Source organism: Protopterus annectens, chromosome 13.part0 (genome assembly GCF_019279795.1).
Source record: "Protopterus annectens isolate FY-2018-M chromosome 13.part0, PAN1.0, whole genome shotgun sequence".
Classification (NCBI taxonomy): domain Eukaryota; kingdom Metazoa; phylum Chordata; order Ceratodontiformes; family Protopteridae; genus Protopterus; species Protopterus annectens.
Genome location: NC_056747.1, coordinates 926,071,220 through 926,096,475, shown reverse-complemented (window position 1 = coordinate 926,096,475; position 25,256 = coordinate 926,071,220). Strand labels below are relative to the sequence as shown.

Genomic DNA, 25,256 nt, shown 5'->3' with positions numbered 1-25,256 from the left:
ATTAACACTGATTATTTTATTTAAAAATATTGGATTTCCTTTAAGAAAATCATGTGATGTAATTGGTTACTGTTTATAAAGGGATTGAGTGAGTAAAGTATTTGTTCTGAAGAAGCTCATGTTAAATAAAGTGAGTGAAAGCGCTTAACTTATCAACGATCCTGATGTTGGATTTATTGTCTCTTTCTGGTGTTATTTTGATATAAATATATATATATATATATATATATATATATATATATATATATATATATATATATATATATATATATGGCTATAGGACACTGGATCAACTATGGACCTACTTCAACATCTGTTGGGTGAACACCATTTGTTTAATGCACACAGATGGTCGACGGGTGTGCAAGATCAACAATGCCTGGTTGGGAGAATTTTCTTTTTCTAACGGAGATTGTGCAATCTCCAAGTTAGTATTTATAAATAGCAGAGCATGTGGGGGACACAGGGGGTCTTCTCCCCTACAAAAACACTTGTAGTTGCTTTGCTTTGCTTCTCTGTAATTCCAGGAGCATGCACAAACATGTTGACTTTTCTAGTTTTGTCATTTTTATGTCAGATTCTGTATCTTATAGATGCACAGTCGATCCAGTGCCATATATAGATATACATATAGTGTTCTGTAATACTAATGGACAGAGGTAACTCATACATGATTTATCCTATGCATAGGTCCCTACAAATTATCTCTGGTATGATTTGCAACTGAAAATACAAGAGAGGAACACATTCTTGATTATGTTGTAACAAATAATTCTGGTCTAATTGAAAATGTCATTGTCAATATGACTTTGGGGAATTCTGGCCATAATTCTATAGAATTTGATTTTAGGCTTACCCTAAAGATAAGAAGAAAATTAAAAAGTATAAATATTGCCTAATTGATTATGGAAAATTGATACATCAGATAAAAGAAATATACTGGGATAATTTTTAATAAAAAATTATACTATTGGTTGTTATCAGACATTTGAGGAATTATCTGTTAAAAAAAAAAATCCGATATAGTTTTGAGTAAAGGGAGATATCCACCATGATGGAACAAAGAACTATAAAAAGCTCTCAGAAAGAAAAATAGAAAAATCAATACACATATAAAATATTTGACAAGTATGAATAAAAAGCATTTATAATAGAGTAAGTAAAAACAAAAGGATAGAATTAGAACAGTAAGAAATGATTATGAAACTGGGTTAGTACAGGACACATCAAATAAAAATATTATTTTATAACTATATAAATTAATTAAATAATGAAGTATCAATTAATGGCACTTTCACAATAAACAATTCGGTATTAAGTGACCCATGGTTAATTGCAAATGAATTCATTAGTACAACAAATTGCAATAATGTATTTGTACCATCTTGACATCATATTCTAGTAATTGTACACGGTGAATTCCCAGCCTTTTCTGTTAAGGGTGACATCTAAAACCTTGGCTAAATTCGATAAGGCTTCATCTGTGGCACCAGACATAATTCATGGAGTATCGTTTTCTAATATTTGTGAAATAAGTGCTTCCATTATATAAACTGATCAATGAGTTATTAAAAATGGACTTGTACCAGATTCCTGGAAGACTTCCCATGTAACACCAATATATAAGAAGGAGAAGAATGTTTTAGAAAATGATAGGCCTATAAGATTCACATTAGTTATCGGTAATTTTTTCAAAGGTGTTTAACTGAATTAATAAATAAAACTGGTACAAATTCTTCCATCACAGTAATCTGGTTAATTTGTATAACCCAAAAGGTGAAGCCTAAGAGCTGGGACTATCTCCAGGTATCATATCTTTGGATTTATTCAAAGCTTCTGAAAGTTAGCATTTCTTCTAATATGTAACTGTTTGAAAGAAATAAAGTAAATTGTTTTATAGTAAGATGGATTATGTAATTGTTGACACATTTAACTCATAGTGTTAAATTCAAGAATATATTGTCTGAATCACTGCCAGTTCACTCAGAAGTCCTTCAAGGAGCTGCCTTGCACTCTTTAATTTGGCATTTGTTACAATCCCAAAAGATAAATGTTTTAGCTTTGTAAATATGCTGATGATTGCAAGACAGATTTTAACTTGCAAAATGAAAAATATTATGAGGCCCTGAATACATTTGTACAATCACTGGATGACTGGGCTTCTTCTATAGGGTTACAGTTTAGTACTGACAAATGCAATGTTATCTATTTTACAAATAAAATAAATAAAAATTGTATATATTTATCATCATGCAAAGTTTGTACTAAAGTAATGAAAAAAAATCAATTATATTTTAGGATCAGTTAAAACAAGAGAGGAAACAGATTAACATCATGTTTTATATGTACAATCAAAGACAATTACATGTATTAAAAGATGTACCAATAAAATAAAAGAATTGACTCAATAAAGGATTTTGATTATGAGAGTAGATGCAGACATTTAAAATCGTACTCAGTTTATTACTGATATATTCAAGGAATGATAATAATTACATATGTTGTTTAGCAGCCCAATTTTAAGATCTATTTTTAATATGGATTTTTTTTCAAGGAATACATCCTTGAGACATAATAGCAATAACTTTAGTATGAAAATATGTAAAACTAAACTTAAACATGCATTTATTAACAGAATGGCTACATAGAGGAATAATATCCTAATTAATATTCATCTGCCCAGCAGTCTAGCTGTTTTCAAGAAATCATTTGGTAACTGGACAGGTAATAAAGTGCACAAGCCATAACAAAATCAGTGTTTATAGTTGATCTTTTGGTCTGAGCAATGTAAATATACTTAGGAACTTATCCCAGTTATTATAGCTAGGGGTAATATATAATTATTGACCATGGGATGGGTAAGAGCAATCTAACAGCAAATAGGATAGGTTTATTCAAGCACCCAAAGGGAAATTGGCTAGGCATAAAATGGCCCACAAGGCCAGGTAGTTTAGTACTTCCCTATGAAACTATGAAACAATGGATCCCCTTCAGAAGGTCAAAGTTTTAAAACTTCAAACAGCCGAGACCATAAGCTCAAAGTTTTGAAACTTCGAACATTTTAAATGGAGATTGGAGTACATCGCAGAATGGGATATTTACTATTTTCCTCACTGTAGTGCGATCTTGCACTTGGTATAGTTATTTATCGGGGGGGTGGGGTTGCAGAGGGGCTTGTCCCCTGTGCAAAAACTTTTTTTTTTCGTTTTCGAAGTTTCAAAACTTTGATCTTCTGGTCTCGGACATTTGAAGTTCAAAGTTTTGAAACTTCGAGCTTTAGAAGTAGATCTGTGTGTGTATATGTATGTATGTGTGTGTGTGTGTGTGTGTGTGTGTGTGTGTCATATATATATATATATATATATATATATATATGTGTGTGTGTGTATATATGTATATATATATATATATATATATATATATATATATATACACATACACACAAACATATATATTTGGACTCGGGCATTTCGGTTGACATCTGTTTAATCAACCACATTTGTTCGACATATGCAGATGGTCAACAGGTGCTCTAGATCGACAGTTCCTTGGTAGGGGAATATTCCCTTTGCCAGAGATTAGGCAATCCCAGACTTAGTATATATAGAGTTAATATTTTGTGAACTTCTTCATTGTGGGATTTCAAAAAAGATTGTTCAGTGCATATCATGACAAAGAGTTCTTAACTAGTTCATTTTTACTACATGTATGCATTCCAGCATGAACAGTAAGGTAGTACACTGTGTTTGCATACAAATACCAAGCAGTGTGTCTAATCTAGTGTTATAATGTCTTGATTTCTCTTAACTATACTTGCAAAATATTCAAGTAGCTATGTGTTTAGTGTCTTCACTTTCTTTAAAACATAATATTTTGTATTGCAATGAAAGCCATATTTCTCTGCATTATGAAAGAGCTTTATTGCAAAATGTTACATATATTTCTGTTTCCATGTGTGTGTGTTTAGCTTTAGTCGATGCTGCTCTGCATCAGGATGGCATTACAGCACATTACGTATGTTACTTTAAGACAATGATAGCACATAACACCAAACCTTAATCTAACATATGTATTGGCTTTATTCTGACCTATGAACATTTTAAAATAAGTAAACTCTAGGCATGACTTTAAAAAATATATATATAAATATATATATATATATATATATATATTTTTTTTTATATATATATATATATATATATATATATATATATATATATAAAAACCTAATGTTTTCCTGATCATGCACACATCTGTAGCAAAATACTATAGGCTCACTGAATTTCAGTGTGTCAGTTTTCCCATTCTGTGTTGGCTTGTGTCAAGGGTCTGACATGAGCTGCATTCAATCATGCACAAGTGCAAATATGTGTGGGAAATTGTGGCACACTCAGATAGACTTGGATACACCTTTGGGTCTTCCACTTGCCTCAGCATTTGTTATATGTTTGCAACCACGTTCAAGTTTCACATGCTTATATGCTTGCAATACCTTCAGTATAATGCTGCATTGGACCTAGTCTTAGTTTGATGGTGACTGCAGTAAGGTTTTCATGTAAAATCTCATTCACAGCAATATCTGATACAGCTTCATTCTAACTGCAAGATATGGGTGGGGTTAACATGTTAGACTTTGCCAGTGGGTACCCCATCTCTCAAGAAAGATGCATTGTTAAAACCACTGTAGAGAAAAAATATCATATTTTATGTGGCTGGAGACAGGAGACATCACAGTGGACAGCATTCTGTCAGGAGACATGCCATTACATTACAGAAAACTAACTTCAGATGGCTAACTATTACAGTGCAGATAACTAATAACTTCATTAACAGCACGGCAAATATGTTGTGCATGTAATCTGATGGCAAAACTGAATTGCACACACAGCTATAGAAATCTGGTAACTTGGACAAAAGTCAATGTCACCCTGTTATGCATACTGAAGAAAGGAAGAGTACTTATTTTGCTATATACTATATCCTGTGTTTGTATGCTTTGCAATAAGTGTCATATATATGCATGCATTTATACATATTTTATGCTCAACCATCTGATTTCTTTAATTTAAATTCTTGTTCAGTCACGGTTACTCCACCATAACATGGGAGCGAGCATGACTGGAATAAGGCATATAGGCAGTAGAACCATAGCCATGAGGGCATTCGGTGGTGTCCGATCAACAAACTCAGTACTCTCGGTTGTACAGTTTATGAAGAACGTTTTGTGCAGATATATAAAGGATTCTTGTACAAGCTCATTAGGCCAGAACCAACTGCAATATTCAGACCAAGTCTGTGTGCATTTGGAGTAGCCATTGTAGTCCCTATAAATACAAAACAGAATCAAAGTTAATGCATTATCATCATTTGCATGAATTGTTCTATACAATACTCATAAGAGCAGCTAATAAAGAAAAGCAAACACCAACACAAGAAGGCATGCAGTCAAGCTGGGAAGGAAACATTCAAACAACATATCTGGACACAAAAGAGAATCAGGTGCTTGTAGAAGTATGAAAGGCTAGGTAGTCAGCACAGGCATAAGGTCAGATATTCATGAAGGACTGCAACAGGCTTGGTACAGCTGTTCTGGAAGAAAGATGGCACTAATGCAAAGCAATTAGGCTGTCAGCAGATGAAATAGAATAAACAATGGTGTATTTTCCTGACAAATGACACTGCTTTGTGTTCATGAGTCCATTTTTTATTAACAGAATTTGCACTATCTAGCTCTGTTTAACCAATTTCTAATTACACAGATTTTTAAATTACTGCTTTTATGTTATAAATACAGAAATCATTTGCTACTTATTACACAAATTGAGTAATTTATGTTCATAGGTTCATAGGTTGGGTACTAGGCTATCGGCCCTAGGGCCTATGCAAGCCTAGCCATAACAATTCCCTGGATATTTCTTCCCACAATATTTACTTCTCCAGGCCCCTGTCTAGCAGGTTGACTGACATGATCCCTGGAGTGAATTTCCTATCTCGCATCCAATCATCAAGGTTCCTTTTGAAGAGGGCCAATGAGGCACTCTGCTTGATATGTATGGGCAGTCTATTCCAGAGTATGGGGAGTCTCTGGGTCAGGAACCTATCCCTCCAGCATGTTTTGTTCATTGTGATGACAAGGTTTAGATCCCTGGAGCGTGTGGCTCTGAGGGATTGGGATTTCTTTAAGTGGAGCATGTCCAACAGCTCAGGGTTTGACATGGCCTTGTATGGTAAGCAGAGATTGCCTCTGAGTAGACGATATGCCACAGAGTATAGCTGGAGTTTTTTTAGACGGTCAGTATATGGCATCTGCTTTAGGCCTGTGATTCTTTTAGTGAGGTATATCTGTGGCCTTTCCAGCTGTTGCAGATGTCTTGTGAGGTACATACCAAGCGGGGCATTATACTCTACAATGGGTCTAATGAGGGATGAGTACAGTGGGACAATGACCTCCTTTTTTCTGGATGAAAAGCCCTTAGTGATGAGGTGTGTCACATAGAAGGATTTCCTGATTGTTGTGGTGATGTGGTTATCGAAAGTGAGACCACTGTCCACCTGTGTCCCCAAGTCTCTCATCACACTTTCAATGTTTAGTGTCCTCCCACCTATGTGGTAATTCACGGGTACATGTTTTTTTCCAAAGGGGGCATTAAGCTTGAGCCCATGGCTCTGGCACCAGGCATCTGTTTCTGTAAGGCCCTTTTGTAGAATATCCACATTATTTGCGGATTCAATAATGGCTCCCAGTTTGCAGTCATCTGCAAACTTTGTTAGCCAGAGTCCCTTAGTGTTGGCCTGTACTTCAGAGAAGTAGACGCCAAACAAGAGTGGTCCCAGGACTGAACCCTGAGGTACTCCACTTGTCACTTGTCTGGAGCTGGATTTGGAGTCGGCTACTTTTACAGTCTGGGTTCTGTCAGTAAGCCAGTTGGCAACCCATTGAGTGACGTAGGGATTTATGCCCTGCTTAGTAAGTTTATCTATGATTCCAGAGTGCGGGATGGTGTTGAAGGCCTTGGCGAGGTCCAGATAAGCTGTGTGGACTGCCTTACCCTCATCCACAGCTCTGGAGACTGATTTGAAGAAGTCAATCAGATTCAGGAGACAAGATCGGCCCTTAACAAACTCGAACTGGGTGGGGTCCAGTGTTTGAAGGTTGCCAATGTCTTTGTTTATAAGTTCCATGATAATGCATTCCATGCCCTTGCAGATCAGGCTTGTCAGACTGATGGGATGGTAGTTCCCGGGATCCAAGGTGGATAACTGTAGCTGTGCACCACTCAGTGGGCATGAAGCCTGAGGTGAGGCTATGATTAAACATGACACTTAGGTGAGGTGCCAGTTAATTTTGTAGTTCATGTAGTACACAGCCTGGGATGTCATCTGGTCCCATGGCTGCTGTATTCATAGCTTTGGAAAGTATGGTTTCTACCTGTGTGGCCGTGATTATCGGAATTTGGCAATCTTTTGGTATTGAGATGTGCCCTTTAGGGGGTGAGAGGGGGGTTAAGTTGGCACTAAATCGATCTGCCAGGATATTGGCAATATCCTTGGGATCAGTATATTTAATGCCATTCTGTTGTAACTCAGAGCAGATCTGAGCATTGCCATTTAGATTCTTGACATAGCTATAGAATGCCTTGTGGTTGTCTTTGGAATCTTTGGTAATTTTATTTTCGTAACTAGCTTTTGAGGATTTTATGAGGGATTTCACCTTCTTACTGAGGCTAATTTTTCTCTTTTTTGCAACAGTTTCGTCCTTCTGTTGTATAGTTTGTTTATAGCAGGGGACCACCAGATTGGCTTCCTTTTTTTGGAGAAGAGCATCTTGGTTCTATTTGGGATGACACGATTCATGCACGAGTTGATGTGCTTGTACAGTGCCTTAGTGTAGGATTCTGCAGTCGAACTTCCGGATCCCGTCTGCGTGAGTGTTGTGAAGTTTGTCACTTCTGACTTCAGTAGCTTGAAGTTGGCTTTGGAGAAGTTTTTTAAGGAGGTTTCCTTACTGAGGGTGGGGGTGGGATGTGGATATCAAGGGTGATTTGCTTATGGTCAGACTTACAATATAAGTAGAAGGATCACATTTCGTAACACCTACCTTTAATGATCTACTTTTCTAAGACATTTTTATTACCCATGTAACAGTTAATTATTAAATTTACAGAAATGCTCTGTGATGACTGACAGTTTGAACAAGTTCCAAGAATGAATAAATGACAGTGAAGAAATAGAGTGACTTACTTCCTATGGGAAGACTTCAGCTACAGACGACATAGATGTAGTTTTATGTTCTTTCATTTTACTAGTCTTGCTGATTTGTACAGGTTTAATATGAAATGCTCAAGTGGTCTACACCACTGAGTCTACAAGTTATGTTTAAACTATAGGAGACCAGACATGTAACAAAAACACAAATGAAACAACAAATAAAAAGGTTACAAAGAAACAAATCATAGGCAAAACCATCTGGTATTTACTGTGTGTAATACAAAAATCTCAGTTGGAAGAGGCCCATGGGAAATATGCAAAGTATCCCTTAAGGATACAGGTGTTAACACTTTATAAAAAGCATCCAAGCCAATAAAGCAGCCCCCCCCCCTTGCTGTACACATGACATGTTTTGCCCTTTGTATGGCCCATCTATACAGTGTAAGCAGATAGCCTGGCCATTATCTGAAATATTGCTGCCATGTTTTCAAAAGCCTGAAGTGGGATGTTAACAGAAATGTGAAATTTTGCAAGATAACCATACCCATAGCCAGTCTGAAGGACTGGACTACGCGTCTTTGATAAGATAAAAGTTTGCATTTGTAGGATTTTAGTTGTTTCTTGTAATAATAAGGTGCTTCTGATACAAAATAACTGCTTGATGCACCTACTAGAGGACACTTGGGAATAACTTTTGTCCCAGAATATCAGGACATTTGCAATTGTTGGTGTTTTTTTCCACAGGACAAAACTACCCCAAAAGGGGTTTACCCTGTGTAATGAGAGGTGGCATCTGTTATCTGAAAACAATCAGTTTTAACCAAAGCTTTATGCCCATAACATTAGAGTGACTGCAAAATTTCCCCAAAATTAATAAAATAGCAAGTAAAAATTTCAAGAAGAAAAATACACCAGAAGATAAACACAACTCTTTTCCACAATAGACCACTGAAGTTTTTAATGTGAGTGCTTTTGTCCACTTAAAATGAAGGAACTGCATCAGACACATTGTTAAAACACTAAACAGTTTAAATAGTCATGGACACAAAATGACATCATAACCCCTCTCGCATATAATATATAAAATATATAAATTTATTCATAAAATGTATGTATGTAAAACATTATTATGTTTAATATGAATTAATATTTTTTTTTCATCTCGATAAAGATTTTAATTTCAAAACACATTTTAATGAGCAACAGTCATTAAGCCCTGGATAAGCAAATGCATTTGTTTTTAATTGCCATAGTTAACTCCCTCTCATCAAGTTTTAAAGCCCAAGGGCCCCCTCTAGGGTCAACCTCCAACTTTTCAATAACCATAAAATGAAAAGAATGGTCAGCAAATTCCAACAGGTGCTTTGCTAGTGCATTGTTTTTATCCTATCTCACCATAGTATAATGATGTTCATAAATTCTTTGTTTTAAGGCCTTTCCGTTTTCCCTATATAGAATAAACGGCATAGTTTACACCTAGCTAATTAAATAACCCCCTTGGTATTGCAGTCATATTTTCCTGTCAGAGTGTATTTTATTTTCCCTATAGAAAAAGAGGAGGCTACTAGGATGTATTTACAATGAGGGCATCTGCCACACTTTCTCATGCCCTTATTGGGAACATAAGGTTTAATGTTCCTATTCAATAAATCATTCAGATTAGGACCGCTTCTAAAAGTGACTTTAGGCTCTAAGCCCAACTTGTCTCTCAAATTCACATCATCCTTAATAAAGGTCCATTTTTTTATTAAAATATCTCTTAAATTTCTAGCATCATTCAAAAATACTGTGGTAAAACTAGTACTAAAATTTGATTTAGCATTCATTGTTATAAGACTTCCAGTTAAATCCAATTGCTGTTCAAGTCTTTCTACCCCTTTGTGTAAAATTTGACCATGACAGAGCATCCCTGCAGTATCATCCTCCCTGGTAAGATCCAACCATAAAGAATTCACTTTTGAAGTCACCATCTCCCTCTCAAGGAACTGGCACCAGTATCCAAATCTATACCAAAGCACTATACTTGCATTTATATAGATGCAGAGAATCAGGAATACTCAACAGGACTAAATCATCCTCCGCAAGGAAGAGTAAACTTGTCTGATGGGTATCTGTAATAAATAAACTCTATAACAAATGGAAAAAATTGCTGTCCGTGACCAAGAAGGAGCAGGTGCCCAGTTGGAAGTAATCTCTCCTTAGCCTGAACAAGCAAATAAGAGCACTAGTGAAATCCTCCAAAGCAAAATTCGACTCCAGATTGGCCACATCTACTAGAGACAATCATAAGGCTTTTTCACATATGTCTGTAATCTCAAAGGCAGCACCCAGATCTGTTCAGAACTGGTGGTCAGGGACACCACATATACAAATGCCGCAGATATAGCAAACTTGATGACTGACAGATTCAGCAAAAACTTCACCCCTCTGTCCCCCCATTAGTAAATCCGGACATTCCCAGTACCTGCCCCATTTACATCTAGGGAACAGGTCATCACTGCTCTCTCCAAGGCAAAAAATACAGCCTCCATGGGACCCGATAACATCCCAGGCTGCATCCTACATGAACTCAGGCAGGAACTTGCAGCACCATTAGGCTCCCTATTCAACAAAATCCTGAGTACTGGCTTTGTCCAAGCTGAGTGGAGGACAGCCACAGTCATCCCTTTGCAAAACGGTGGAGCATCCACCAATCTGGGAAGTTATAGTCCCATCAGCCTAACTAGCCTGATCAGCAAGCCCATGGAATGGATTGTCATGGACCTCATAAACAAGGACATTGGCAACCTCCAAACACTTGATCACACACAGTTTGGCTTCATCAAGGGGAGTTCATGTCTATTAAATTTGGTTGACTTCTTTGAGACAGTCATCAAAGCCATGGACAAGGGGAAGACAGTGCACACCGCCTACCTTGACCTGGCCAAGCCTTCGACACTATTCCCCACTCAGGCATAATAGATAAAATCTCTCAACTAGACATTAATCTTTATGTTATCAGATGGATAGCTAAATGGCTCATTGATAGAACCCACCTAGTCAAAATAGAGGAAGCCACCTGAAACAGTAGACCCATAACGAGCAGCATACCCCAGGGTTTGGTCTTGGGGCCTCTGTTATTTGGGATATGCTTTTCTGAAGTGCATGCCAAAACCAGTGAGCTATGGCTGACCAAGTTTGCAAATGACTGCAAGCTGGATGCTGTCATCAATTCCCCTAGTGATGTGGCCATCCTCCAAGAGAGTCTCACCCAAACAAATGATTGGTGCCTGAAATATGGCATCAAGCTGAATACCAAAAAATGCATCATCATCATCTCCTTTGGGGAGAGTGACATCCCCACAAATTATCACATTAATAACAACATCCTAAGTACGCAATCAGTTGTGAGGGATTTGGGCAACCAGGTTGATAGCAGCCTGACTTTTGACCACCATGTTGCTTCAATTGTACAGAAAGCTTTCTACATAGCCCACCTCATAAGTAAGGGTATCTCATCCAGGGACAAGGAGTTCATAACATTCCTGTATTCTTATACCAAGTAACAAGCCAATGAGGTGGATAATTCCCAATAAGGTCCTGACAAGATGTAATACTATAAATAACACTTTAATACAAAAACAAGAAATGGTCACACACTTTCGTTCCCAAAAGGAACTTCTTCAGAGTCATTTTACATAATAAAACCAATATTTAAATAGCATTTAAAATCATCATGTGACCTGCTCACTCAGTGTTTCCTTAAAGAAACAGTAACATACTAAATACATCATAAAATAATTGTTCTTTTCTTTAAAATAGGCTAAATAGATATATGTTCATTAATACCAGGCAAAGTTGTTGCATTCAGCCTTAGTTGCCATTTAAGTTCACATTCCTCTGCCCTATTCTCCCAAAAGCCTGTCTTGTCGTCCCTTTTAACTTTTTCCAAAATCCCAAATAGGAATTTTGAATCATAGCCACAGTATTTGGTATGCTTATATAAAGCATTGTTCTCATCTTTGTTTTTAATAGCATACAAGTGCTCGTATATACATTTACGTAAACTCCTAACAGTTTTCCCAATATAAAAATCATTACATTTGGAGCAAGTTGCAATGTATACAAGACTAGAACTGCCACAAATTTCCTGTGTCCAAACTAATACGCTGTTCTGGGTTACCTACTTTTCTGTGATAATTACATCTCCCACATTTTTAGTTCCATTAATCATTTTACTGTTCACATTTGTGGAATGTTCAAAATAGTTTTTCAAATTCCACCCTGTTTTACACACAAAAGTAGGATTTGGACCTAAAATGTCAAGTGTCTCAGCACTACTTCTAAACATTACTTAATTTTTGTTATAATATCTCTCAAGGTAGTGGAGTCCCCACTGTATTATAAAACCATAGAATTTGGAAATTAATTGTCAACCGGGATAGTTGTAACTACAATTTCTTCATTAGTACCCATCAAAAGGGTGTACTTGTTACCCCATTCATCCAAAATATTTTTTGCTATAGCAAATAACAAACTTTCTGGATATCCCCTTTCTTTGAACATAGCAATCAGATTTCCTAACTCTATTTTGAATAAGGAAATATCTGAACACATTCTTGCTGTGCGTACAGTCTACCCTTTCACTATGTTCTTTTTAGTATAGAAAGGGTGCTGACTTCTGTAGTCCAGGTAACTGTTAGAAAATTTTGGTTTTCTGTACAGTTTGGAACCAAACTTTTTTTCTACCTTGTTTTTAAATATAGTTACATCTAGATAGTTTGCACAATCATCTGTATGGTCACAGGTAAACTTCAGAAAATAATTATTGTTGTTCATTGTTTTTACAAATGTATCCCTTATTTCACCAGTTGCTTTCCACAAAATAAAAATGTCATCCAAAAATCTCAGATAAACAAACCAGAACTGATCAAAACCCAATGTGAATACATGCTGTTTCTCCCATGCATACATTACTAGGTTAGCATAAGTTGGAGCACAATTCGCCCCATGGCCACCTCCTTAACTTGTCTGAACAATGTGTTCCCAAAACACATATAGTTGTTCTTTAAAACAAGTTCCATAACATCCATCACAAAGTTAAGTAGTGCACCATTTAAACTAGTCCTTTCCAACACTGCATCATAGGTTCATAGGTCATAGGCAGGTACTAGGCTATCGGCCTTAGGGCCTATACAAACCTAGCCAAAAAGGTACCCTGGCTTTCCCCACCCAAGAAATTTATTTTCCTGTGCCTCTGTCGAGCAGAGCCACAGAGGTGATCCCCGGGGTGAATTTCCTATTTCCCATCCAATCATTAAGATTTTTCTTGAAGAGTGCTAATGAGGAGCTTTGTTTGACACAGATATGTAGTTTGTTCCAGAGTATGGGAAGTCTCTGGGACATGAATCTATCCCTCCAGCATGTTCTATTTATTGTGATGACAAGGTTTAGGTCCCTAGGTGTAGCTTGGAGGAACTGGGATTTTCTTTAAGTTTAGCATGTCCAACAGCTCTGAGTTTGACATAGCTTTGTATGTTGGGCAGAGATCGCCTCTGAGTAGGCGATATGTGACGAAGTAAAGCTGGAGTTTTTTGAGGCGGTCTGTGTAGGGCATCTGTTTGAGGCCGGTAATTCTCTTTGTAAGGTATTTCTGTGGCCTTTCCAGTTGTTGTAGATGTCTTGTGAGGTACATACCAAAAGGGGCGTTGTACTCTATAATAGGTCTAATGAGTGACGTGTAGAGGGGAACAATGACCTTTTTTTCCTCTATGAGAAACCTTTTGTGATGAGGTGTGCCACGTAGAAGGATTTCCTGACTACTGTGGTGATGTGATTATCAAAGGAGAGACTACTGTCCACCTTTGTCCCAATGTCTCATCACACTTTCAGTGTTACGTAGACTACCACCTATGTGGTAGCTCATGGGTACAGAGTTTTTACCAAAGGGGATGACAATGCACTTTTTGGCACTGAGCTTGAGGCCATTGCTATGACACCAGGCATCTGTCTCAGTGAGGCCCTTTTGTAGGATGTCCACATCGTTAGGAGTTTCAAATATGGCTCCTAGTTTGGAGTCATCTGTGAACTTCATTAACCAAAGACCTTCCATGTTAGCCTGTACTTCAGAAAAGTAGATACCATCATGGCTCATAGTTTGCAGTCATCTGCAAGCTTCATTATCCAAAGACCTTCTGTGTTAGCCTGTACTTCAGAAAAGTAGATACCAAACAGGAGAGGACCCAGGACTGAACCCTGTGGTAATCCACTTGTCACTGGTCTGAAGTCGGATTTGAAGTCTGCTACTTTCACAGTGTGGGGTCTGTCAGTGAGCCATTTGGCAACCCATCTTGTGACATAGGGATTTATACCTAGTTTAATGAGTTTATCTATAATTCCAGAGTGGGGGATGGTGTCAAAAGCCTTGGCGAGATCTAGACAGGCTGTGTGAACCACCACCCTCGTCTATGGCTTTGGTGACTGCTTCAAAGAAGTCAGTCAGGTTTAGGAGACATGATCTGCCTTTTACAAACCCAAACTGGGTGGGGACCAGAGTTTGGAGATTACCAATGTCTTTATTTATAAGTTCCATGATGATACGTTCCATGGCCTTGCAGATCAGGCTCATTAGGCTAATGGGGCGGTAGTTCCCGGGGTCCGTGGTGGCTCCCCCTTTGTGGAGTGGGATAACCGTTGCTGTGTGCCATTCAGTGGGCACAAAGCCTGAGGTGAGGCTATGATTGAACATGGTGCTTAGGTGGGGTGCCAGTTCATTCTGTAGTTCATGTAGAACACAGCCTGGGATGTTGTCAGGTCCCATGGATGCTGTGTTCTTGGCTTTGGAGAGTGTGGTTTTTACCTGTGCAGCTGTGATTACAGGAACTTTGCATTCTTCCAGTATAGAGATGGGCCCTTTGGGGGGGGGGGGGTAAAGTTAGCACTGAACCTATCTGCCAGGATGTTGGCAATATCAGTTGGTTCTGTATATTTAGTGCCATTGTGCTGTAACTCAGAGCAGATCTGAGTGTTGTCACTGAGATTCTTGACATAGCTATAGAATGCTTTGTGGTTTGGAACAGTTTCAGTCCTGCATTGTGTGGAATAGAAGTGAAAAGGTGTACCACATCTATTGTTAAAAAACTTGTTTCATCTGAGTAATACTCCTGTTTTATTTTTCTCAAAAAAATCCCAGGAGTCTTCTAAAATATACTCAATAGATTGTTTTATTGTGTTTTGTAGCAGCCTATCTATAAATATGGCTAAAGGAGATGTCATGCTATTCTTAGCTGAGACTGTTAGTCTTTAAGGGAGCTTGTCAATATTCTTACAGATTTTGGGAATTCCAAATACTGTAGGGATGACAGGATGTTTGTTAGCCAAAAATCCATGTGTTGCTTCATTAATAGCCTCCTGGTAAAAATAATCTTCTAGAAATAATTGTACCTTCTTTGTGCTATGTTAATTTGGAATCATATTTTTCGGTGTCATATAGGGTTGACAGCATGTCATAATCATATTCTTCACTATTTACCATCACCATCCCACCCTCTTTGTCAGGCTTTATTATTCGCACTGTGCCATTCTGTCTTAGTTCTTTTAATAGTTCCATTTCTTCCTTAAAAATGTTATACGTTTTGTTTTTAAATGTTTCATAATATTGATAAATATCTTGCATACAACACTTCTCATAGTTCCCTATAAGAGGGTGCATAGGGGGATTAGATATACTTTTCTTTTTTATATTGTTGCTTTGTGTTAAGTTCAGTGGGTTGTTGCAGTCTTTAGAAAATTTTGAGAATTAATTTTCTTGTAAAAAGTTTGAATTCAGTTAAAGTGTCAGCTAAGTCTGCTTTTTTAGCTGGTACAAACTTTAAACCTTTTTAAAAAAGTGTAAAGTGTGTCTATGTTAAGGGAATGTCAGTATAATTAAAAATATTAAAACCTTTAAAACTCATCATTTTTCCCCCAAAAGCAGTAATAGTACAGTCCATCTCTACATTGTGAATTGTTAGTTCATTTTCTGGTTCTTGCCCCAATAACTTTTGTTCCCCCTGGTTCTCGTATTTGTCCCCAGGTGGGGTTGAACTAAAAAAAAATTCTGTTTATTCTTATTTCTGTTAGAAATTCTTTCTGACCATCTCAATTCTGTGTGTTCCCTGTCAAATATCTCCTCATCTTCATGATTATTCCTTGCAAAACTTTTCCGGTTACCTCTCTGGTTCCAGTAATTAAAGCATCCTGCTGCTCCATTAACACTCTGCATGTCTTCAAATACATGTTGTTGCCTAGTGGTAGACAAATAAGACTTGGGAAGTGGGTATGCTAAATTATTGCTGGATTTCTTCCTCGTCCCTTTCCAATTTCTTGTTTTTTTCTATTCATATTAATGCTCACCTGATTTTCTACCCTATCGAACATATTGTCATATTTCCCAACCTACAGTTCTAAGTTACCAACATCAAGTACAGCATTGTTTAACTCATTAGCTTTGTCCAAAAGTTCACTTATACGTTTGTCATTTAATCTAATAAACTGAATTAGTTCAATTCCATGTCTATCAAACATGGCTAAAAGTTCATCCAGTTCTGTTTGCCCTAGTATTAAACCATTAGGAAACGTAAATCCTGCATTCTTCCTTTATAAGGCCCATTACTGAGTACAGTACCCCATTCGGCATGTACCTCACAAATCACATGCATCAACTGAAGAAACCACAGAACCTTCTTCACCAGGAGAATCCAGGTCCTCAAAAATCTACCATACACAGATAGGCTAAAAGCCCTATCCCTCTACTCAGTTTCATGCAGACTCTTCAGAGGCGACCTCTGCTGGCATACATGGTGATCTCGGACGTCGCCTTGATGGGACTGCTGCATATTGACAATGCTCCACTCAAGTAATCCGCATACACAGCTTCAACCTGGTCTGTGACATCAACAGGACTTGTTGGCGGGACAGATTTGTGTCCCAGAGACTCCCCAATCTGTGGAATAGACTCCCTCTCCACATCAAGCAGAGCACCTCTTTACTCATTTTAAGCACAACCTGGATAACTGGATGAAAAACGAAATATATCCCTGGGATTCCACCCGGTGTCCCTGCTGGACAGGCGCTTTGGGTGCCGACTTGTCTAAACATGGGCTAAACTCTTGGCTAGGCTTATAAGGGCCTCAGGGCCAGTAGCCTAGTAACTTCCTATGATCGTATGAAATTAACTGTAAAACATGTACATATGAGAAATGCAACAATACACTTTAAGGCATTTAACCAGTAAACCCCACTAACTGTAGACATAACATGTTTTGCTCCTTTTTATAAACTTGTCATCACTGCATAAGTAGCTAGCTCCCCCATAATCTGACCACTCAGCTTTAACCAAAGCCTTATGTCATAACATTAGAGTGACTGTAGAATTTCCCAAAATGAAAAAAAAAAAACAACCAGTAAAAAGGTCTCACAGAAAAAACTCAGACAAAAACATCAAGAAGACCTTTGAAAACCAGAGATTTATCTGTATGTAATACTCTAAACTTCTCTTGAAAGAGGACCGTAGGAAAATGTGAATTAAGCCTTAAGGACACACAAGTATTTCAGCCACATGGTATGTGAATGCCACTGACTTATAGTATGCAAGTCTTTATTAAGGCGTCCACGTCAATAATTTTTGCATAGTGCAGTTCTGGTGATTTTTTTTTTCTTTTTCATTTTAGGTTAGCTGCAACAGCAGTGCTAAAAGGTCTTTAAGAGTAAATTAGCACCTCTCGTACTGCTGCAGACCCAACCCACTTATTAGAGATGTAAAGGCTTGTGTCAAATAGCAGACCATAGGCAGAGACAGAAAATTAAGGCGGTTTTGTTGATGTGCAATAGCAAACCCTGTCCAAACCCTGCCTAACACCCAGGATCACTTTGACATGAATGAACAGTCATGAATAGTTATGCATTCAGGTTGTGGTCTACATAAATATTCATTGTATGGAGAAGCTGGGCATTCGAAAAATACATAGTAGACATTTAGTAAATGTAGTAGTTTGTAATATACATCAAATTCGTACCTTCAAACAGCACCCTACTTAAACTGTTATGAGCCAGTCTTTGAGAATGCAACAAAAGTACTTTAAAGCATTGACAAAATGTCATGTAAAGCAACAGAAATCAAAGTAACGGAGTACAGTCTTTACAATGCTGTGCTTCCGTATTTATTTATTTAGTTATTTTATCTATTTTTTTGTGAAAGTTTATCCCATGGTTAGACTGTAAAAAAAGAAAGTTTAGGAGTTGAAAAACTGTTTGTTTTAAAAATAAACTGTTTTTCAGGTTAAGGGGGTTCTGCAGTTCATCCCAATCCCTTAATGTTTATGATGAGCTTGATCTTAAAAAATAATTTATTTTATGTTTACTGTTTGATTTTTGTTTTCTTACTATAGTATTTTTCAGCATTCACTGACAAAGTGTTCGGTGCTCAACTGTACATTTAGTTAGTACCCATTAAAGACTACTCTGATCATTCTGTCCTCATTTCCTGCTTTTTGCATTGAGCATCCATACGTATCGAAGGTTTTGATCTATGGGCGGTGTGTTCCGCTATTGTTTATTGTTGCTGTTTCATATTGCTGACCAAACTTACCATTCATTTTGTCTGTGATGGTAGTTTTGTGTATTTATACACAAACGTGTGTGTGTGTGTGTGTGTGTGTGTGTGTGTGTGTGTGTGTGTGTGTGTGTGTGTGTGTGTGCGTTAAATAAAGTCTTACACACAGGTACTCTTGTGGTTGAGACCTGGAGACATCTAGTGATGGCAGCAGTAAGCTTGATGATGCAATTTCCTTCTGTTTTGTACCTATTCTGTGTGCGGAATTCTTATTAGAGACTAACTCTATCTCTCCTTACATGTGATTCTTTTTTTTTTTTTTACCTTGGGTTCTTTGAAATTATTTAAGCAGTGGCCAGCTGACACTTACTGCCTCCCATATGTTCCAGTCGAGAACAAAAGTATAAGAGTAAAACCATATTTTGTTTGGAATACAACAGTTATTTGAAATACAACAGTTATTTGAAAAGTAGTCACGAAGCGATATATGCATGATGTTACCAGCAAATCTGCATGCCGTGTCAATCATGCTCTATTAGCATATTACATCACTGGCTTATTGCTGGTCAATCATGCAGGCCACTCCCATTCATGCGCAAAACAGCCAGGGGGTTAATACACTTCAACAAAGCCACTAAGGCAAGATTCTCCCTCCATGGGGTAGGCACAGTAGCAGAAAATCCACCTCAATTCTTGACTGCCTTTGGGCAACTCTTATAACTAGATGCAGATTCCTGCACATTGGGGGCTGCTACTGCTTTTGTATGGCCTGGAAACATTTATTTATTTATTTTATTTTTATTTTACATTTGTTGACCGGGCTAGTCTAGCTGGATATATTTCCATTTTCAGTAGAGGCCCGGGGAGAAAAGCTCCACACAAAACATAACAAATAGACATGTTGTTAATACAGACATAGAATAAAAATAGGTAAAACATTGGTAATAAAATCAACAAAAAATTAAGGCACACAAACAATAGTAATCATGAATAATGTTAGGTCAGTTTCAAAGCATCTTACTTAATACATAAAGGTTATGCCATAAAGCATTTACCATAAAGATAAAAGTTAAAGCTCAGGTGGGTAGAGAAGTAGGAGGAGTAAATGTAAAGATAACAAAAAGAGGGAAGAGATAGTAGTCAGGAAGTGAAAAAAAAGAAAAGAAAGAAGACAATTAGGAGGAGATAGGAGAGATGAGAGAAGTAGGTCAGAGCATAGTAGGATTGCAAGGAAAATGAAACAAGGTATTTGCTAACTATTAAGCACAAAATAGGGTTAAAGGTCAAGAAGGGAGGGGGGAGTTAGTCTGGTGTACTAATGAGCAAAGCCAGTGATTTTGGAAGTACAGTTTGATTTGTTGTTTGAAGAGAGGTAAGGATGTGATTAGAGTTATATTCTTAGGTAGCAAATTCCATACTCTGCGTACAGTATTAGTGAATAAAAAGTCACCAGCTAAGTTGTGGGCCTTTATGGGTTTGGTATCTCCACATACACTCTCAAACTAAATATCAAAAACAGCCCTGTCTAACCAGATAGCTTAGGACAGATGGACAGTCGATCAATTGTGCAAGGCATGAAGTTAATTTAGAATGACTTTCACTGTGCACAGTGTTGCAGCAGTTAGCATTGCTGCCTTGCAGTATGGTTCTCCAGTTACGTTCTTGATAGTGTTATCTCGAAAGCGCTTACTTTTATCACTTTCTTTTATGTTCAATAAATAGAGGTTTTGCCTAGCCGTGTTAGTTCGGTACTTGTTTTTTACTTCAAGTTTACACAGTTTTCTTGTAGCGCACCTTTCACTTGTTCCTGTGTATTTTTACTTTTTGTGAATGGGTATATCACCTGAATATGAGGCTATGGATTAAAACAGACTGAATAAGCTTTTGTTAATGCTGTTTATTCATCTTCTTCCTTGCAGGTAGGGTGAAATAACTCTGGGCCATAGGTGCTGAAACCAAAGGGTGAAGTCATGCACATACGTCACACACACACACACACACACACACACACACACACACACACACACACACACACACACACACACAATCTCCCCTAAAAAGTGCACAGGAGGTCCATGTACATCTGCCTCCCTACTGGCTGATTAACATGAGCAGATTCTTGCCACCACATACAAATGCAACCAATGAGTTTGCTGCATTTACTGCTTTACAATATTGTCAGTGATATCATGACCACTATCTTGCTCAGAGCTTGCTGTTTTATTTCTAGAACTGGTCTGTGACTGACCATTACTATTCTGGAAAGTTAACTGCTGCAGTAGCCTAATCCATATGGGTTATATCCTGCATAGGATATAACTAATCTTGAAGGCACTTTGTATGCTCCCAAACCATTAGTCAGATCAAGCTGAGCTGATTAAAAAGTTAGGTTTGTGCACCAAGCCCTTCAGAGCTTTCATGCTGAAAGAAAGACGCTGAGCAATGAGAGGATATTATTAGGAACAACAAAAATCAAATGTCCATACCCTGGCATTAAAAATACACCAAAAACAAGGGGGTAGAGAGAGGCAGCAGCTACTGCAGCAGATGGAAGAAAAAGAAGCATAAAAGAACCCCTGAAGAATGGTCCTAGCAAAGCCTGACCTATAAATGGAGAAGGAATCTATCTTACAGTGTGTTGTAAAAGAATGTACAGATGACCAAGTTGCTGCTTCTAGAATACTTCTAGAGTCTAACCCTTTCCAAAAAAAAAAAACATAGATGAAGCCAAAGCACAGGTAGAATTTGCCTTAACCCTGCCTGGAATAGTTTTGCTGTGATAGGAATAAAAAAAGGTAATAGTCCAAGATAACCATTTGAAGATGGTCTGCTTTGACATAGGTTGCCCCTTCATCTTACCTTCATAGGTTCATAGGTGTTTACTAGGCTAACAACTGCAAGGGCTTTTTTAAGTCCAGGCATGCATCCCAAATCTCTGACAAGTTCTGATACCCTTGATAAGTGTAAGTGGGGGCTTGGGAGATGAAATAATTGCAAGCAGAGGCCTGGGAGATGAAACATTTACAGGTTGCCTGTGTCCATTAGAGAGATAGATGCCAAACCAGGGATGAATATTTCCTGCTCCCTATCCAGTTGTCTAAGTTGCACTGGAATTGGGTTAAGGAGGAATTCTGCTTCACATGGATGGGGAGCCTGTTCCAGGGACTGGGTAATCTCTGGGATATATACCTGTCTCTCCAACAGGTCCTGTTTATATCACAGGGAAGGTTTAAGTCTTTAGAATGGGTAATTCTGGTGCTGTTTGTTTTGTGGATATGCAGGAGGTCCATCAAAGTGGGGTCTGACAATGCCCTATATGTCAGCCATAGAGCTCCCCTCAAAAGCCTGTCGGAGACAACACAGGGATAGAGACTTGAGGTGGTCTGCATAGGACATTTTACTTAAGCCCTGTATTCTTTTAGTGAGGAAACTCTTTGGATGTTCCAGTTGTTGGATATGCCTGGTTACGTACATACCAAAGTGGGCACTGTACTCAATGACAGGTCTGTTGAATGCCGAATGCATTGGAACAATGACTTCCTTGGACTTATATGCCATACGTTTGTTTATAAGTTGAGCAACATAGAAAGATTTTTTTCACTACTGTAGACACGTGATGGTCAAAGGCTAGATTACTATCTATGTGTGTTCCTAAGTCCCTGACTACTGGGTTAACTCTAAGGGGTGTGTTGTCAATATGATAGTTACTGGGTGTGGATGACTTCCCAAAGGATACTATTATGCATTTCTTGGCATTAAGTTTTAGTCCATGGCTCTGACACCAGTTATTTGTTTGTGTCAGCCCCTCCTGGAGAACATTTGTGTCAGTGTGGGATTCAATGACGGCTCCTAATTTGCAGTCATCTGCAAATTTAGGCAGCAGAGACAACTGACATTGGCCTTGACTTCAGAGAAGTAAATGCCAAAAAGGAGCGGTGCAAAGACTGATCCCTGAGAGACTTCACTTGTAACTTGCCTCTTTACAAAGGTGGATTCCCCAGTTCTAACTTCCTGGGTCCTGTCTGTGAGCCATTTGGCTATCCACCTGGTGATATATGAGTTTGTACATAACCTCTTGAGTTTGTCAACAATGCCCGAGTGCAGTATTGTGTCAAATGCCTTGACCAGGTCAAGGTAGACAGTGTAAACCATTTTGCCCTCATCCATTGCTTTGGTGACCTTCTCAAAGAAGTCCACCAGGCTGAGTAGGCACGATCTGCCCTTCACAAAACCAAACTGGGTTGAGTCCAGTGTCTGGAGATTTCCTATGTTATTATTGATCATTTCTATGATAATTCTTTCCATGGCTTTACATATAAGACTTGTGAGACTTATGGGTCTGTAGTTTCCAGGGTCTGTAGATAGCCCACCTTTGTGAAGAGGGATAGCTGTTGCTGTTCTTCATTCATGAGGCATAAAGCCCGTTTGGAGGCTACAGTTAAATTGGAAGAAATGAACTACTGATCAGAAGTTCTGAAATATTTTGTTCTGTCATGATTGTACCTGAGATGTCTATGGACATCCATGGTATGAAGTATCCTTTCTCCTTCATTTTGAGGTTCAGGGAAGAACACACAGATATATAGTTTGGTTTAAAGTAAACTCAGATACTACTTTAGGCATACAAGAAGGATTAGTTCTCAAAGAAACCCTGTTTCTGTAGAAAGTGAAATAAGGCTGACCGACAATAAGAGCTTGCAATTCAGATACTGTTTCTGCAGAGTTTAAAACAACCAGTTAAACTGTTTTCCATTTTAAGAACATCAAGTCAGCCAGATGAGCTGGTTCAAATGGAGCAAGTATTAGCTTTTCTAATACAAAATTAAGATCCCAAGGAGAAACAACTAGTTTTCTTGGAGGTCTCTTATGCAGCACACCTTTCAAAAACATTTTGATACTTGAAAGTGAGGGATGCATGGACAGGCATCCTGAAATTGCCAACAAATGAGCCTTGATAGAGGAGTAAGAAAGGATAGCCACTCACACAAGTGTTATAAAACCAGAGAGACACTAACCCTGAATAGGTACTGGTTATGCTATTGGCACCAACTAGAAAACCTTTTCCGTTTACTAGTATACGACTTTCTTATAGCAGGCTTTTTTGCATCCATTACTACCTGGGGCACATCCTCAGTAAACCGTGTCTAAAGGGTATTAAGACCTTATCATCCAGGCATTCAGTTGAAGTTGTTTGGGGTCAGGATGTGTCAAACACATCTGTCCTTATGTGAGTAGATCCAGTCTGTGAGAAAGTTTGTGATAATTGCCCCTGGCCAATTCCAGAAGGGAGAACCACACTTGTCTGGGCCAGAAGGGAGTCACCACATTGATCTTGGGGGCATTCATTCTGTATCTTCAGAAGTACCCTGGATATCAATGGAAAGGGTAAAAAAGCATACAAAAATATTCATGTCCAGTGAAAAGAAAAGTTGTCTGTCTTCCAGGTCTTCTTGCATGGAGTCCTGGCGCAGACTTATGCCAGATAATTGTTCAGAGAAGAGGTAAAATGGTCTACTTGAGAAACTCCCCACAGATGGATCAAATCTTGGAAGACTCTGATCTAGTTTCCATTCATGATGGTTTGCCTTTGTCCTGCTCAGCTTGTCTGACACTCAGTTTTGCTCTAAAAGAATTTAGGAAGCCATTAGAGTTGGATTGTGTTGTAAAGCTACAGCCCAGTCTAACATGGTTAGTCTACACAGGGGCAAGATTTGGTTCCCCCTTGTTTGTTTATGTACCACGTCACTGTGGTATTGTTTGAAATAACTTGAAATGGTCCTGGGGAGCAAAGGTAATTCAGACAGTTAACTGCCTTGATCACGACAAGTATTTCTTTTATATTTTGTGTCTGTCTTTGTTATCCCAGATACCTTGCTCTTTAATCCCCCTTGAAACTGCTCCCAAGTAAAGTCTGAGGTATCTGTGATGACTGACTGCTTTGAACCAGGAGGAGGGAAGGGGAGACCTGGCTTCAGGGATATTTGATGTCAACACCAAGTGATTTCTCTTCTTTCAAATCCCAGAACTGGAATCTGAAAAAATAATGGGTGTTGGTACTTTCATGTGGAGTCTCACCAGAGGTGTAATGAGAATCGCAGATGCCACGAGACCCAGAATCCACAGGTATTCCCTCCGAGTTGAAAAAGCCCTGGAATAGATCTAAATATAGAACTATTATTTTCCTGTGGAAGAAAAGCTGTTTGCATTGAGGTATCTTGTGTGATGGAGTCGCAAAAGGCTTTTGAATGTTCTCTTGGAATCCTTGCCTGCACCCAAATGAGAGCCCAATGAAAGACAAAAAATAAGCACGTTATCTAAATGTGGAAAAATGTGGATACCCCATAGGGTTCTAAATTAGTTAACTGAAATACATATTTGTCGAATACGTATTCATCGACAGCTAAACAGCTAAATTCATTACAGCGAAGCAAGTAATTTTTTCCAGGGTTAAGAACCACTGGGCCATCACCACAACTTT

The 25,256-nt window shown here is 38.2% G+C and overlaps 1 protein-coding gene across 1 annotated transcript in view; it reads right to left on the bottom strand.

Annotated features, from left to right (window-relative positions):
• Nucleotides 1-4,684: 4,684 nt before the first annotated feature.
• The window catches only part of LOC122787785 (receptor activity-modifying protein 3-like), a 343,166-nt gene continuing 322,594 nt past the window's right edge, over nt 4,685-25,256 (bottom strand). The window contains exon 4 of the mRNA XM_044054681.1: nt 4,685-5,324. Within this exon, the coding sequence (XP_043910616.1) occupies nt 5,078-5,324 (247 nt within the window). The 3' untranslated portion in view covers nt 4,685-5,077. The remainder of the gene's footprint in view (nt 5,325-25,256) is intronic.